Below are 15,700 nucleotides of genomic sequence, written 5' to 3' on the forward strand. Positions count from 1 at the left end.
ACACTATTCCATCAGCCCATTCTTCCAATCTGTTTAAGTCCTTCTGTAGTCTCTCTACTTCCTCAAAACTACCGTCCTAAAACTTCCTTCATATCATCCGCAAACTTTTCAACAGAGCCATCAATTCCATCATCCAAATCATTGACATATAATGTAAAATTAATTCGTCCCAACGCAGACCCCTGCGGAACACCCCAAGTCACCAGCAGCCAACCAGGAAAGATTCCCTATATTCCTCCTGCCAATCAGCTATTAAATTATCCATGCTAGAATCTATCCTGACCCCCATCAGCCAGGAAAGCCCTCTTCTCATCGCTACCATCAAGGAGGAGGTACAGGAGCCTGAGGACACATACACAACATTTCAGGAAAGCTTTTTCCCCTCCACTGTCAGATTTCTGGATGGATAATGAACCCATAAACACTCGCTCACTTTTTCTTCTCTCTTTGCACTACGTATTTAATTATTTATTTATTATTGTAATTTATAGTTCTTTATTATTACGTGTTGCGATATACTGTTGCTGCAAAACAAATTTCACGACATCTGCCAGTGATATTAAACCTGATCCTGATTTTTAGGGCCAGTCCTCCTCTTTACGAAAGCAACAGTCCCGAAGGGTGCATTTCCATCACCTCCTTTCACTGGAAAGCCGGACTGCCTCACTGAGAGAAGGACTGAAGGAAGGTGAGAGGTGACCTGATAGAGGTGTACTGTAAGATAAGAGGCATTGAAAGAGTGGACAGCCAGAGTGGGAATAGCTTATTTTGAGGTGATTGGAAAAAAGAATGGGGGGGGGAATTGGATGTTAGAGGAAGAGGTATTTTACTCCGGGATTGGTGGGTGTGTGTAACATGCTGCTGCAGAGACAGATAAATTAGAAACATTCAAGAGACTCTTAGTTAGGCAAATGGATGATAGAAAAATGGAGGGTATGTAAGAAGGAAGAGTTAGTTTGATCTTGGTGTAGGTTAAAAGGCCAGCACAACATTGTGGGCCGAAGGGCCTGTAGTGCGCTGCAATGGTCTCTCTTCTCCATTTTGTGTTTATCCTCTCTCCCTGATCCCTGCATGTTGGATCTTTGTCAGTCTTTATTCTGTGGTTGCTATAGTGATTCTTTGTTTTGTGGCTGTCTGCAAGAAAATTAATTTGAAAATTGTATATGGAATACAAATTTTGATAATAGATTTACTTTGAACTTCGGAAAGTTTGAAGATTTGGGTCTGATCTGTTGTGTGCTCAGTAGTTCATTCACACACACCCACACATTCCCATATTTACAGATACACAGAATCACAGGCATACATTTACACAGACACACAGAATATCAGACGTACATTTACACAAACACACAGAATCACAGGCATACATTTACACAGACACACAGAATATCAGACGTACATTTACACAAACACACAGAATCACAGACGTACATTTACACAGACACACAGAATATCAGACGTACATTTACACAAACACACAGAATCACAGACGTACATTTACACAGACACACAGAATATCAGACGTACATTTACACAGACACACAGAATCACAGATGTACATTTACACAGACACACAGAATATCAGACGTACATTTACACAAACACACAGAATCACAGGCATACATTTACACAGACACACAGAATATCAGACGTACATTTACACAGACACACAGAATCACAGATGTACATTTAGACAGACACACAGAATCAGACGTACATTTACAGACACACAGAATCACATATATACATTTATGCAGAATGCCAGCAGAGCTGGTGGATTTGATTTCAACATTTAAGAGAAATTTGGATAGGTACATGGATGGGAGAGGTATGGAGGGGTATGGTCCAGGTACTGGTTGATGGGACTAGGCAGAATAACAGTTCAGCAAGGGCTAGATGGACTGAAGGGCCTGTTTCTGTGCTGTAGTGCTCTATGACTCTTTGCATAAATTCACACATTTATGTAGAAGTGTACGTGTGTACATGTACAAATGCAACATTTTTCCTTGCATAGACACGTGTAAATTCACCCACATGCACACACACACATAAACAGGTAAATCATACATACTCACATACATTTAGAAATGACAAAAGAACACACACTCACTCATACATTTACTGTCATGGTCCGGTCTGAAGTCCACATTCCGGTTCACGGTCCAGTCCGCTGACTCCGGACTCTGGGTCCTCCGACTGTCCCTCATTTCGGCTTGGGCTCAAGCATTCGCACCTGATGCCCATCTGTTGGCTGTGTATACAAGGGGCTCTGGGATTGCATGTAGTTGGGGGGAGGGGTTGTTTTGTCAGTCTCTGCTTGGAGTAACCACTGTTGAAAGGTGAGTTCTGGATTTGGCTGTTCTGTAGCCTGCCCCAGTCTTCTGGCTGCCTTGAGTCTTGAAGCCACCCCAGACTGAGCTCCTTTCCTGTCCCTTGCCTCTGTTGGGTTGTGCCCTGTGTCCTGCCCAGGAGGCTAGCCTCAAGATCTCCATGAATGCCATGGTCTCCACAACTTGTCCTGTCCTTTAGCTTTGTCCCATCAGTGTCTGTGTCCTGCATTTGGGTCCAGTCTCCATGCCCCCCATTATGACATTTACACTTCCATGAACATACACACAAGAATGTGGATGGCCCAGTGGGTAGAGCTGCTGCCCCACAACCCCAGGGACCTGGGTTTGATCCTGACCTCTAGTGCTTTCTGTGTGGCTCTGCATGTTCTCTCTGGCTATGTGAGTTTCCTCTGGGTGCCCTGGTTCTCCTCATCAGTTAACCAACTGCTGATGATTGGCCCCAGTGTGTAGAGTCAGAGAAACAGGCTCTTCTGCCCATCTAGTCTGATGGTCTGCCTAGTCCCATTGACCTGCACCCAGATCATAGCCTTACAGAGGGGTCTGCATTATCACCAAATCTTTTTATGTCATATGTCAATGAAGATGGAATTGATGCAAAGTTTGGGGATTAAGTCCTAACCTATTCAACCTTTCCCTACGCGGGTTCCCAAGTCCTGGCAACAATCTTGTGAATTTTCTCTGCACTCTTTCAGCCTTATTAACACCTTTTCTGTAGGTAGGCGACCAAAATTCATACAATACTCCAAATTAGCCCTCATCAATGTCTTGTACAGCTTCAACATAACATCCCAACTCCTGTACTCAATACTTTGATCAATGAAGGCCAATGTGCCAAAAGCTTTATTTTGACTCTATCAACCTGTGATGCCACTTTCAATGAATTATGGACCTGTATTCCCAGATCCCTTTGTTCTACCACATTCCTCAGTTCACCGGGTAAGATCCACCCCAGTTGGTCCTACTGAAGTGCAAAATCTCACACTTGTCTGCATTAAATTTGAAATGGCATTTTTCAGCCCATTTTTCCAGCTGGCTGCAGTGTAGGAGAATCGATGAGTTGTTGATGGAAGCAGGGAAGCTCGGAATGAGCTTGCTATAAGAGCCAGCAGACTCTTGGCATTGTCAATCACGTTATACTGTTTACTTTTTAACTTGTAAATGCACCTTATTATTTGTCAATTTATTTGCAGTAATATTTCTTTGTGTTATGTGTGAGTTATATCCATAGAACTTTGAGCATAGAACAGTACAGCACAGGAAGAGGCCATTTGGCCCACAATGTAGTGCTGAACTGACTAAAGAGCAAATTGAAAACACCCAAACACTAATCCCTCCTGCTGACAACATGTCCATATCCCTCCATCTTCATCACACCCACGTGTCAATCTAAACGCTCTTAAAAGCCTCTAATGTATTTGCCTCTACCACCATACCAGGCATCCACCACTCTCTGAGTAAAAAAAATTACCCCTCATATCCCCCTGGAACCCACTCCCTCTCACCTTCAAAGCATGCCCTCCGGAGTGTTTAAACCTGGGAAACAGATATCCTCTGTCCACTCTATCTTGTGTCTCTCATAATCTTATAAATCTCTATCAGATCTCCTCTCAGCTTCTAACGCTCCAGAGAAAACAACCCAAGTTTGTCCAGCCTCTCATGCCCTCTAAACCAGACAGCATCCTGGTGAACATCTTCTGCACCCTCTCCACAGCCTCAAATCCTTCCGATAGTGGGGAGACCAGAATTGTACACAATACTCCAGATGTGACCTAATCAGAGTTTTATAAAGTTGCAACAGAACCTCCTGACTTTTGAACTCAATGCCTCGACTAATAAAAGCAAGCATAACCACTGTCAAGGAGCTATGGACTTGGATCCCAAGGCCTCTTAGTTACCCCTTGGTCCAGAGGAGCATTGTTTCATTTGGTGGTATACATGTGTACAGTTGTGTGTGTTATATGTACTGTACTTTGCACCCTGGCCTGGAGGAACGTTGTTTCGTTTGGTCGTATAGGTGTGCATGGTTGAGTGAGAGTAAACTGAACTACGTCCGGGACAGGTTTGCCTTACCTGAGAAGTTGCGTGTAGCTAGCATAGTAGTGAGTATCGCACCCTAGAAAGAGAGAGAGAGCCAACAGTCAGAACAGAGTCATTCGGGACTGTGACTGAGGTGATGCCACCTCCGAGAGAGACAGATTCAAAACTGGTCAGCACTGGTGGAGGCTGGGAGCCTCAGTCACATGACAGGCAGTGTGGGGTCTGCTACTAAGCAAACTGGAAGACCAACACTCCTCCCCAACACCTTCACTCGCCTCCCCTTCCCTCAAACAGAACCCCGTTGCTGCGCCAGATCTGACAACTCGAATCTCCGCGATGACTGAAGCTTCTGTCCATGTCATGGTAAAGTGACAGAGTGATAATGCTTTACATCAGGGAGGAGGTACAGGAGCCCAAAGACACACACTCAGCATTTCAGGAACAGCTTCTTCCCCTCCACCATTAGATTTCTGAATCGAAAATGAACCCACGAACACCACCTCACTATTTTGCTCTACTAATATTTTATATACATTATTATTGTAATTTATAGTAATTTTTATGTTCTGCACTGTACTGCTGCTGCAAAACAACAAATTTCACAACATAATCGTGAAGTTAACGCTACCGGGGGGTGTCATGGTACTGAATGGGTTAGCACAGTGTTATTACAGCTGAGGGTTTCAGAGTTCAGAGTTCAATTCCAGCCTCCTCTTAAGAAGTTGCCCCGTCCTTCCTGTGAATATGTGGGTTTCCTCAGGTGCTCCAGTTTCCTCCCAAAGTCCAAAGGCATACTAATTAGTAGGTTAATGGGTCACTGTAAATTGTCCTGGGATTAGGCCAGAGTTAAACAGGAGGGTTGCTGGGTGATGGGGCTCATTGACCTGGAGGGGCCTGTCCCTCACTGTAACTATAAAAATAAAATAAAATGTACTGTTGCTGCAAAGTAACGGATTTCACTTTGCGACATAATAAACCCGAGTCTGATTCTGTAGGGGGCCCGGGATGAGATTCAGATTCCGTAGGGGAGGTCATGCCGTGGACGAGATTGGAAGACCATGCTGTGGCCTTACGTACAGCAGGTAGGTAACACTTCATTACAGAAGACAGGGAAGAGCGCGAGACCAGGAAACCATCGACCTATTGGTCTAAATACCACCGTGGGAAAGTTACTGGAATCTGTAATTAAGAACAGGGTGAATGGGGGCTTCGGGAAATGTACAGTGATTACAGGAAGTGAATATTCCTTTGCAAAGGCTGGGCTATATTTAGTAAACCAAACTGAATTTCTGGAGGAAGGAATGAACTCATTTGATAGTGGGCTGTCTGTGAATGTAATTTATCTGGATTTCTGCAATACATTTAGTAAAGTTAAAAAACTGTTAGATTGGTGGAGTCACAAACCATGGACAGAAGCCTTTAGGGTGAATAGGAAGATGGGCAAAAGGGTTGGCATGGGCAGGATGGGCCAAAGGGCCTGTTTCTGATCTGTTCATCTTCTCACGGGTGGTGGGGTGGAGATACGTCTCTCCCAAAGGAGGTGTAAGGTGCTCCTTCCCTCCACTAGCCTGCAGGTCACCCTTGGGCAAGGTGTAGCACCTGCTTAGCCCCCGATCAGGGTCACGTGAAGCCATGGGATCAGATGGTGGATGGTCGTCTGAGCAGCCGGTGCATATCACAAGTCCTGGTAATGTGACCACTGATGCCAGATAGACGATCTCTGAAGATTACTGATAATGGCCGGGATCACCTGCCTTGTAAAGACACTGCCCAGAAGGCAGCAATGACAAACCACTTCTGTGGAAAGATTTGCCAGGAACAGTTATGGTCATGGAAAGACCATGATCACCTACATCATAGACACCGCACATAATGAACAAATTATACTTTATTCTTTGTGGTGATTTTACTGTGTTGGTGTGTGGGTGTTCATATGTACTGTGTTGTGCACCTTGGTCCCAGAGGAACATGGTTTCGTTTTGTGGTACGTGTGTGTGTGGTGGAATGACGATAAACTGGAATTTGAACTTGAGGCTGTGATGGAACTGGTCAGAATGTTTTCTACTTAGAAACTTGTAAGAAGCCTTGGTGACGTACAAGACTACCTCAGACTCCTAACAGAGTTGACAGTGTGCCTTGCTGACAGTCTCGGTGATGACGGCCGGGGACACCCGTCTTCTAGACACTGCCCAGAAGAAGGCAATGGAAAACACTTCTGCAGAAAACTTTGCCAAGAACAATCTCGGTCATGGAAAGACCATGATCGCTCACATCATACGACTCAGCTCATAATGATTGAATGAATGAAATCTCCGTAACTCTATGAGGGGACCAAGTGGAGAAAGCCCCTCTTTGCCCTGGGCTCTGGCAAACCCTCGGTGTGGGGAATGGGGGGTGCAGGACTGTTAGCCGCCCAGCTGCAGGGTTCCTGCCCTGTGACGCTGTCTGCGTGTGTGGAACTGGTACGTTCTCCCCTATCCTCCCAAAGACGTGCAAGTTGTGGGCATGCCATGTTGGTGTGCAGGTCAGTGGGTCACTTAGCCTCGCTAAATTGTCCCCAGTGCGTGGAATCTGGGGGACATGAGGAGAGAATGAAATGGGATCAGCGTAACTGGGTTGCACCGACTCAATGGGCCGAAGGATCTGCTTCCGTTGATGGAAGCCTCTTCCTCCTCTTCTCCATTGTGTCCACTCACTGATGGGATCTCACAGAAAGCGTAGCGGTTAACGCAACACTTCACAGCGCTGGCTGTAAGATTGGGGTTCAATTCCCTCTGCTGTCTGCTCGTTCGTGCCGTGACCGCGTGGGTTTCCTCCGGTGTGCTCCCACATTCCAAAGACGTACGGGTTGGGGTTATTCACTGTGGACAAGCTACGTTGGCACCAGAGCCACGACGGCACTGACGGGCCCTCCCAGCACATCCGCAGGCTGTGTTGGTCATTGACGCAAACCAGGCATTTCACTGTGTTTCGTAAACATCTGACAAATAAAGCTGATTTTTTAATCTTTAAGAATGACTCTCTGTGAGGCAATGGTGAGCCTCTCCAAACCCCTTCCTTTAATTCTTCTCCTCTATCATACAGATCAGCCTTCCCTCCAGGGAAAGCAAGCCCAGCCTGCCCAACCTCTCCCCGGAACTACAGTCCTCTCATCCAGGCAATGTCCTGGTGAATCTCCCTTGTGCTCAGTGGAACCATATCCTTCACGTAGTCATAGTGGCTGGAATTGCAGACGGATCTCCGCGTGTGGCCTAACTAGCCTCCACCAGGCCTAACCAGGTTCTTATAATAAAACAGATGGAGATAACTAACCTTCAGCTTCCTCCGAGCGTTGAACTTCTTTAAGCAGTCGACCGTCTCTTGCCGGTGCATGCAAGAGGCCACTGTGGCCCGGTGCTGTGGACAGACAGAATATTTTCATTAAGTCAGGCAGTCATCAGTTCCAGTCCCACCCTCGAACCCTGATGATAAACTGTAAGTGGGGGAAAAGACTGTGACCATCCACCTTATTGATGTCCTCATGATGTTACAAACCTCTATCAGAACATCCCTCATTTTCCTACGCTCCAGGGAATAAAGTCCATGGGGTGAATATGGATTAGGGGATTGAGCAGTTAGGTTCAGCTAATTGGACTCACTTTAAAGGACTCTTCATCTCATGTTCTCAATATTTGTTTATTTATTATTATTTTGTTTGTTGGTTTTCTTTTTGTATTTACAGTTTGTTGCCTTTTGCATATTGGTCATTTATCCATCTTTGTTCTGTACAGTTTTTCATTGATCTAATGTGTTTCTTTGAATTTATTGTGAATGCCCACAAGAAAATGAATCTTGGAGTTGTATTTGGTGACACAAATATTTTGTATTTTGATAATAATAAACGTGAGAGATTCTGCAGATGCTGGAAGTCCGAGCAACTCTCACAAAATGCTGCAGAAACTCAGCAGGTTAGGCAGCATCTATGGAGAGGAATAAACAGTTGATGCTTTGGGCCGAGACCTTTCATCAAGGGAGAAGATGCCAGAATTTGATAATAAATTTACTTTGCACTGTTATGCACTCAATGCAGTGTTCTAATAAAATGATCTGTGTGGATGGCATAAAAACAACTTTTTTCTCTCTCTGTACCTCAGTATATGTGTCAATAATAAACCAATTTATTAACTTCCATCTTGGGCAATGGTCTGGTTCTGTTGGTTGGGGATGGAGCATGCCTGCCACCTACTGGTGGAAGTTGGGATACATGGGGATTGCTGGGTTTTCACAAAGCCATTTGCAAGCTCTGTTCATGAAGGTTTGAAGTGGGTGGGTGCAGCCCAGTGTAGAGGGTTGAAGCCCAGGAAGATCTCTGGACAAGACCACCGAGGAGCAGCACAGTATCATACTGTTTTACAGTACCAGCGACCAGGGTTCAATTCCTGCTGCTGTCTGTAAGGAGTTTGTACGTTCTCCCCATGACCAATAGGTTTCCTCCCATTTTCCAGAGATGTGCAGGTTATTAGGTTAATTGGTCACGTGGATGTAATTGGGCAGCACATGCTTGCGGGGGTGGAGCATTTGGGCTGTGCTGCCTTCTCTCAGCTCCCATCGGGCAGGAGGTACAGAAGCCTGAAGTCCCACACCACCAGGTCCAGGGACAGCTACTTCCCTTCAACCACTCGGCTCTCGAACCGAGTCATCACATCATCAGTACTGCAACACTAGGAACACTTTGCACTACAACACTCTTTGTTTTATTTCATTCCAATTGTGCTAAACCTGTATGTTTCCTGTGACTGCTGTTTATCTGATGCTTTGTGCTGGTGATGTTGCTGCCAGTAAGTTTTTCATTACACCTGGGCACATGGGTACAGGTATAAATGACGATAAACTCAGGTGACAGAGCGTAGCGGTTAGTATAACACTTTAACAACGCCAGCAATCAGAGTTCAATTCCTACCACAGTCTCTAAGGAGTTTGTACAACTTCCCCAGGAGCACGTGGCTTTTCTCCGAGTGTTCCAGTTTCTTCCCACATTCCAGAGATGTATGGGTCAGGACTAGTAAATCGTGGGCGTGGTTTTCTGGCATCGGAAACATGGCAACACTTGCGGGCTGCCCCCAGCACACCCTCAGATGGTGTTGGCACCGACGCCATATATTTTAATGTATATTCAAAGTTCAAAGTAAATTTATTATCAAAGTTTATCCAACCTTGAGATTCATTTTCATGTGGGCATACTCAATAAATCCTGAATCGAATAAAAACCATAATAGACCACATCAAATCCAGATCATCTTTATCATTATATCATTACTTTGGCTTTGTCTTTTCCAGTGTCCCCCCGGGATTTCTCTCGGGCTCTGTCGGTGTAGAAGTGACTGCTGAGGTGGGCATGGGGACAGCAGACAGGGCAGCAGATTCCTGAGGTGGCGAGGGTTTGAGAGCCAAAGCACTTTTCCCTCTGCTTGGTGCAGGGTCGCCAACCTGAAGCCCCATTCTCTACTTTGAGTAGCAGAGTCAGTGGGCTTGGTGATTTCAGGGAAAGCCTCCATGGGGCAGGTGGATGATATGGGACACCCAAATGGTATCAATCGCTTGGTAAACTTGTAAAAACCACATATTGATGTACTGTTAGAGATATTAATCGATTGACATTTCATTATTTGTATATTGATTTACAGACATTGATCCTTGTTAAAAAAGACTGTACTACTACATACTAATCCTCTGTGGAATCTTGCTGTGCACATATTTGCAGTAAAGTTTCTCGCATTAAGACCATAAGACTACAAGGTATAGGCATAGAATTAGGCTATTTAGCCCATTGGGTCTGCTCTGCCATTTTATCATGGTTGAGCCAATTTTCCTCTCAGCCCCAATCTCCTGCCGTCTCCCCGTATCCCTTCATGCCCTGACTAATCAAGAATCTATCAACATCTGTGTGGCAAAGAATTGCACAGATCCACCACTCTCTGGATAAAGAAATTCTCCTCATCTCCGTTCTAAATGGACAGCCCTCTATTCTGAAGCTGAGTCCTCTGGTCTTAGACTCTCCCAGCAAAGGAAGCATCCTCTCCACATCCACTCTGTCAAGGCCTTTCACCATTCGATACGGTTCAGTGAGATCACCCTTCATTCTTCTGATGTCTAGTGAATACAGGCCCACAGCCATCAAACACTTTTCATATGACAAGCTGTTTAAACCCGGAATCACTTTCGTGAATCTCCTTTGAACCGTCACCAGTTTCAGCACATCCTTTCAAAGATAAGGGGCCTAAAACTGCTCACAATCCTCCATGTGAGGCCTCCCCAGTGCTTCATAAAGTCTCAACATTACATCCTTGCTTTTAGAAAACATAGAAACTCTACAGCACAATACAGGCCCTTTGGCCCACAATGCTGTGCTGAACATGTACTTACTTTAGAAATTACCTAGGGTTACCCATAGCCCTCTTTTTATAAGCTCTTTGTACCTACCCAGGAGTCTCCTTACAGACCCTATCGTATCCACCGCCACCATTGTCACCGTCAGCCCATTCCAAGCACTCACCACTTTCTGCATAAAAAAACTTACCCCTGACATCTCCTCTGTACCTACTTCCAAGCACCTTAAAACTGTGCCCTCTTGTGCTAGCCATTTCAGCCCTGGGAAAAAGCCTCTGACTATCCACATGATCAATGTCTCTCATCATCTTATACACCTCTATCAGGTCACCTCTCATCCTCCATCGCTCTAAGGAGAAAAGGCCAAGTTCACTCAACCTATTCTCGTAAGGCGTGCTCCCCAATCCAGGCAACATCCTTGTAAATCTCCTCTGCACCCTTTCTATGGTTTCCACGTCCTTCCTGTAGTGAGGTGACCAGAACTGAGCACAATACTCCAAGTGGGGCCTGACCAGGGTCCTATTTAGCTGCGACATTAACCCTTGGCTCCTAAACTCAGTCCCATGATTGATGAAGGCCAATACACCATACGCCTTCTTAACCACAGAGTCAACCTGCGCAGCTGCTTTGAGTGTCCTATGGACTCGGACCCCAAGATCCCTCTGATCCTCCACACTGCCAAGAGTCTTACCATTAATACTATATTCTGCCAAATCAAATGCCTTGCTGAAATCCATATATATTACATCTACTGCTCTACCTCCATCAATGTGTTTAGTCACATCCTCAAAAAATTCAATCAGGCTCGTAAGGCATGACCTGCCTTTGACAAAGCCATGCTGACTATTCCTAATCATATTATGCCTCTCCAAATGTACTTGAATCCTGCCTCTCAGGATCTTTTCCATCAACTTGCCAACCATTGAAGTAAGACTCACTGGTCTATAATTTCCTGGTCTATCTCTACTCTCTTTCTTAAATAAGGGAACAACATCTGCAACCCTCCAATCCTCCGGAACCTCTCCTGTCCCCATTGGTGAAGCAAAGATCATTGCCAGAGGCTCAGCAATCTCCTCCCTGGCCTCCCACAGTAGCCTGGGGTACATCTCGTCTGGTCCCGGAGACTTATCCAACTTGATGCTCTCCAAAAGCTCCAGCGCATCCTCTTTCTTAATATCTACATGCTCAAGCTTTTCAGTCTGCTGCAAATCATCACTACAATCACCAAGATCCTTTTCCATCGTGAATACTGAAGCAAAGTATTCATTAAGTACCTCTGCTATTTCCTCTGGTTCCACACACACTTTTCCACTGTCCCACTTGATTGGTCCTATTCTCTCACGTCTTATCCTCTTGCTCTTCACATACTTGTGGAATGCCTTGGGGTTTTCCTTAATCCTGCCTGCCAAGGCCTTTTCATGGCACCTTCTGGCTCTCCTAATTCCCTTCTTAAGCTCCTTCCTGCTAGCCTTATAATCTTCCAGATCTCTATCATTATCTAGTTTTTTGAACCTTTCATAAGCTTTTCTTCTTGACTAGATTTTCAACAGCCTTTGTACACCATGGTTCCTGTACCCTACTGTCCTTTCCCTGTCTAACTGGAACGTACCTATGCAGACCACCACACAAATATCTCCTGAACCTTTGCCTCATTTCTACCGTACATTTCCCTGAGAACATCTGTTCCCAATTTCTGCTTCCAAGTTCCTGCCTGATAGCTTCATATTTCCCCTTACTCCAATTAAATGCTTTCCTAACTTGTCTGTTCCTATCCCTCTCCAATGCTATGGTAAAGGAGATAGAACTGTGATCATTATATCCAAAATGCTCTCCCACTGAGAGACCTGACACCTGACCAGGTTCATTTCCCAATACCAGATCAAGTACAGTCTCTCCTCTAGTTAGCTTATCTACATATTGTGTCAGGAAACCTTCCTGATCACACCAAACTCCACCCCATCTAAACCCCTTGCTCTAGGGAGATGCCAATCAATATTTGGGAAATTAAAATCTCCCAACACGAAAACCCTGTTATTATTACAGCTTTTCAGAATCTGTCTCCCTATCTGCTCCTCGATGTCCCTGTTACTATTGGGTGGTCTATAAAAAAACACCCAGTAGAGTTATTGACCCCTTCCTGTTTCTAACTTCCACCCACAGAGATTCAGTAGACAATCCCTCCATGTCTTCCTCCTTTTCTGCAGCTGTGACACTATCTCTGATCAGCAGTGCCACGCCCCCACCTCTTTTGCCTCCCTCCCTGTCCTTTCTGAAACATCTAAAGCCTGGCATTCTAAGTAACCATTCCTGCCCCTGAGCCATCCAAGTCTCTGTAATGGCCACAACATCATATCTCCAAGTACTGATCCACGCTCTAAGCTCATCCGCTTTGTTCATGATGCTTCCTGCATTAAAATACAGGCATCTCAAACCATCGGTCTGAGCACGTCCCTTCTCTATCATCTGCCTATCCTCCCTTCCGCACTGTATACAAGCTTTCTCTATTTGTGAGCCAACAGCCCCTCCCTCCGTCTCTTCAGTTCGGTTCCAACCCCCCAGCAATTCTAGTTCAAACTCTCCCCAATAGCCTTAGCAAACCTCCCCACCAGGATGTTGGTCCCCCTCGGATTCAAGTGCAACCTGTCCTTTTTGTACAAGTCACACCTGCCCCAAAAGAGGTCTCAATGACTCAAATCTGAATCCCTGCCCCTGCTCCAATCACCTAGCCATGCATTTGTCCTCCACCTCACTCTATTCCTGTACTCACTGTCGCGTGGCACAGGCAGTAATCCCGAGATTACTACCTTTGAGGTCCTGCTTCTCAACTTCCTTCCACACTGCTTTCAGGACCCCCTCCCTTTTCCTACCTATGTCATTGGTACCAATATGTACCACCACCTCTGGCTGGTCTCCTTTCCACTTCAGGATATTCAGGATTTTATATTCTAGTTCTCTTGAAATGAATGTTAATATCACATTTGCCTTCCTCACCACAGGCTCAACCAGCAAATTAACCTTCAGGGAATCCTGCACAAGGACCCCCAACTTCCTTTGTATCTCAGTTTATTTGTTGTTTCTCTCCATTTAGAAAATAGTCAACCTTTTCATTTCTCCTACCAAAGAGTATCACCATAATCTTCCCAACACTGTACTCCATCAGCCCATTCACCCAATCTGTTTAAGTCCTTCTGTAGCCCCTCTACTTCCTCAAAACTACCTGCCCCTCCACCTATCTTCATATCATCTGCAAACTTTGCAACAAAGCCGTCAATTTCATTATCCAAATCACTGACAAATAATGTAAAAAGAATTGGTCCCAACACAGACCCCTGTGGAACACCATTAGTCACTGGCAGCCAATGAAGGAAGGATCCCCTTATTCCCACTCTTTGCCTCCTGCCAATTAGCCACTACTTTATACATACTAGGATCTTTCCTGTAATACTATGAGCTCGTAGCTTGTTAAGCAGCCTTGTCAAGGGCCTTCTGAAAATCCAAGTACAGAACATCCACCAATTTTCCTTTGTCTATCCTGCTTGTTACTTCAAAGAATTCCAACAGATTTGTCAAGCAAGATTTGGTTTCCCTTAAGGAAACCATGCTGACTACGGTCTGTTTTATCATGTGCTTCCAAGTACCCCGAAACCTCATCCTTAATAATTGACTCCATCATCTTCCCAACCACTGAGGCCAGACTAACTGGCCTATAGTTTCCTTTCTTCTGCCCCTTCCTTCTTGGAGGGATAGTTGTAATCTTCCAGCCTTCTGAAACCATTCCAGAATCTAGTGATTCTTTAAGGATCATTTCTAATACCTCCACAATCTCTTCAGACACCTCTTTCAGAACTCTGGGGTGTACACTATCTGGTCCAGGTGACCTATCTACCCTCAACCCTTTCAGTTTCCCAAGAACCATCTCTAGTAATAGCAACTTCTCACACCTCACGCCCCCTGACACATGGAACTTCCACTATACTACTAGTGTCTTCCACAGTGAAGACTAATGCAAAATTCTTATTCAATTTATCTACCATTTTGTTATCTCTCCAGCATTGTTTCCCAGTAGTCTGATATTTACTCTCGCCTCATTTTTACACTTTATGTATCTGAAGGTCATTGTTAAAACAATGGCTTCACTTCAAACAGGGACATTGTTGTCAGCAGGGAGACTTGGGAAGATCCTGAAGTGCTAGGTGGATGTGGGTCTTGCCTCTTCCTGTGGTGACCCTGTTCACAGAGGGAAATGGTTGGTCATGGGTTGAGAGGAGTCGGATTGACGTTCCTCCCTACCCACCTGGGCAATAGGACACAACCAAACAGGTGAGTTCACGTATCCTACAATGCACTGTCAAACTGGCCAGCAGCTCAGGGAATCGATGATTGAGATCACTTTGCACATTCAAGAGATCTTACCGAAGAAATAATGCCCATCTCGAGGGACAGAGTTTACCAACACCGACTCTTTCCCCACTTACTCCCTCCCCAACAACTGAATCCCCTCCCACACCCCACACACTTTCCCCAATCATTTTCTCTCCCCTCCCACAGCCCATGGATACTCTCCCCCATCACTGACCCTCCCCGCCCACTGAACCCCTCCCACAGCCCACAGACACTGTCTCACGTCACTGACTCTCCCCGCCCACTGAACCCCTCCCACAGCCCTTCAGACACTCTCTCATGTCACTGACTCTCCCCACCCACTGAATCCCCTCCCACAGCCCATGGTTACTCTCCCCGCGCACTGAATCCCCTCCCACAGCCCTTCAGACACTCTCTCATGTCACTGACTCTCCCCACCCACTGAATCCCCTCCCACAGCCCATGGTTACTCTCCCCACCCACTGAATCCCCTCCCACAGCCCACAGACACTCTCTCATGTCACTGACCCTCCCCACCCACTGAATCCCCTCCCACAGCCCTTCAGACACTCTCTCATGTC

At 45.6% G+C, this 15,700-nt stretch overlaps 1 protein-coding gene across 2 annotated transcripts in view; it reads right to left on the reverse strand.

Moving 5' to 3' along the window:
* Positions 1 to 15,700, reverse strand: part of LOC140739122 (calcium/calmodulin-dependent protein kinase type II subunit alpha) — a 285,295-nt gene that overhangs the window by 61,408 nt on the left and 208,187 nt on the right. For both annotated transcript variants that reach the window (XM_073067093.1, XM_073067092.1), the window contains exons 11-12: positions 7,704 to 7,787; positions 4,425 to 4,467 (exon numbers count right to left, since the gene is read on the reverse strand). In XM_073067093.1, the coding sequence (XP_072923194.1) occupies positions 4,425 to 4,467; positions 7,704 to 7,787 (127 nt within the window). The remainder of the gene's footprint in view (positions 1 to 4,424; positions 4,468 to 7,703; positions 7,788 to 15,700) is intronic.

Source organism: Hemitrygon akajei, chromosome 15 (assembly GCF_048418815.1).
Source record: "Hemitrygon akajei chromosome 15, sHemAka1.3, whole genome shotgun sequence".
Classification (NCBI taxonomy): domain Eukaryota; kingdom Metazoa; phylum Chordata; class Chondrichthyes; order Myliobatiformes; family Dasyatidae; genus Hemitrygon; species Hemitrygon akajei.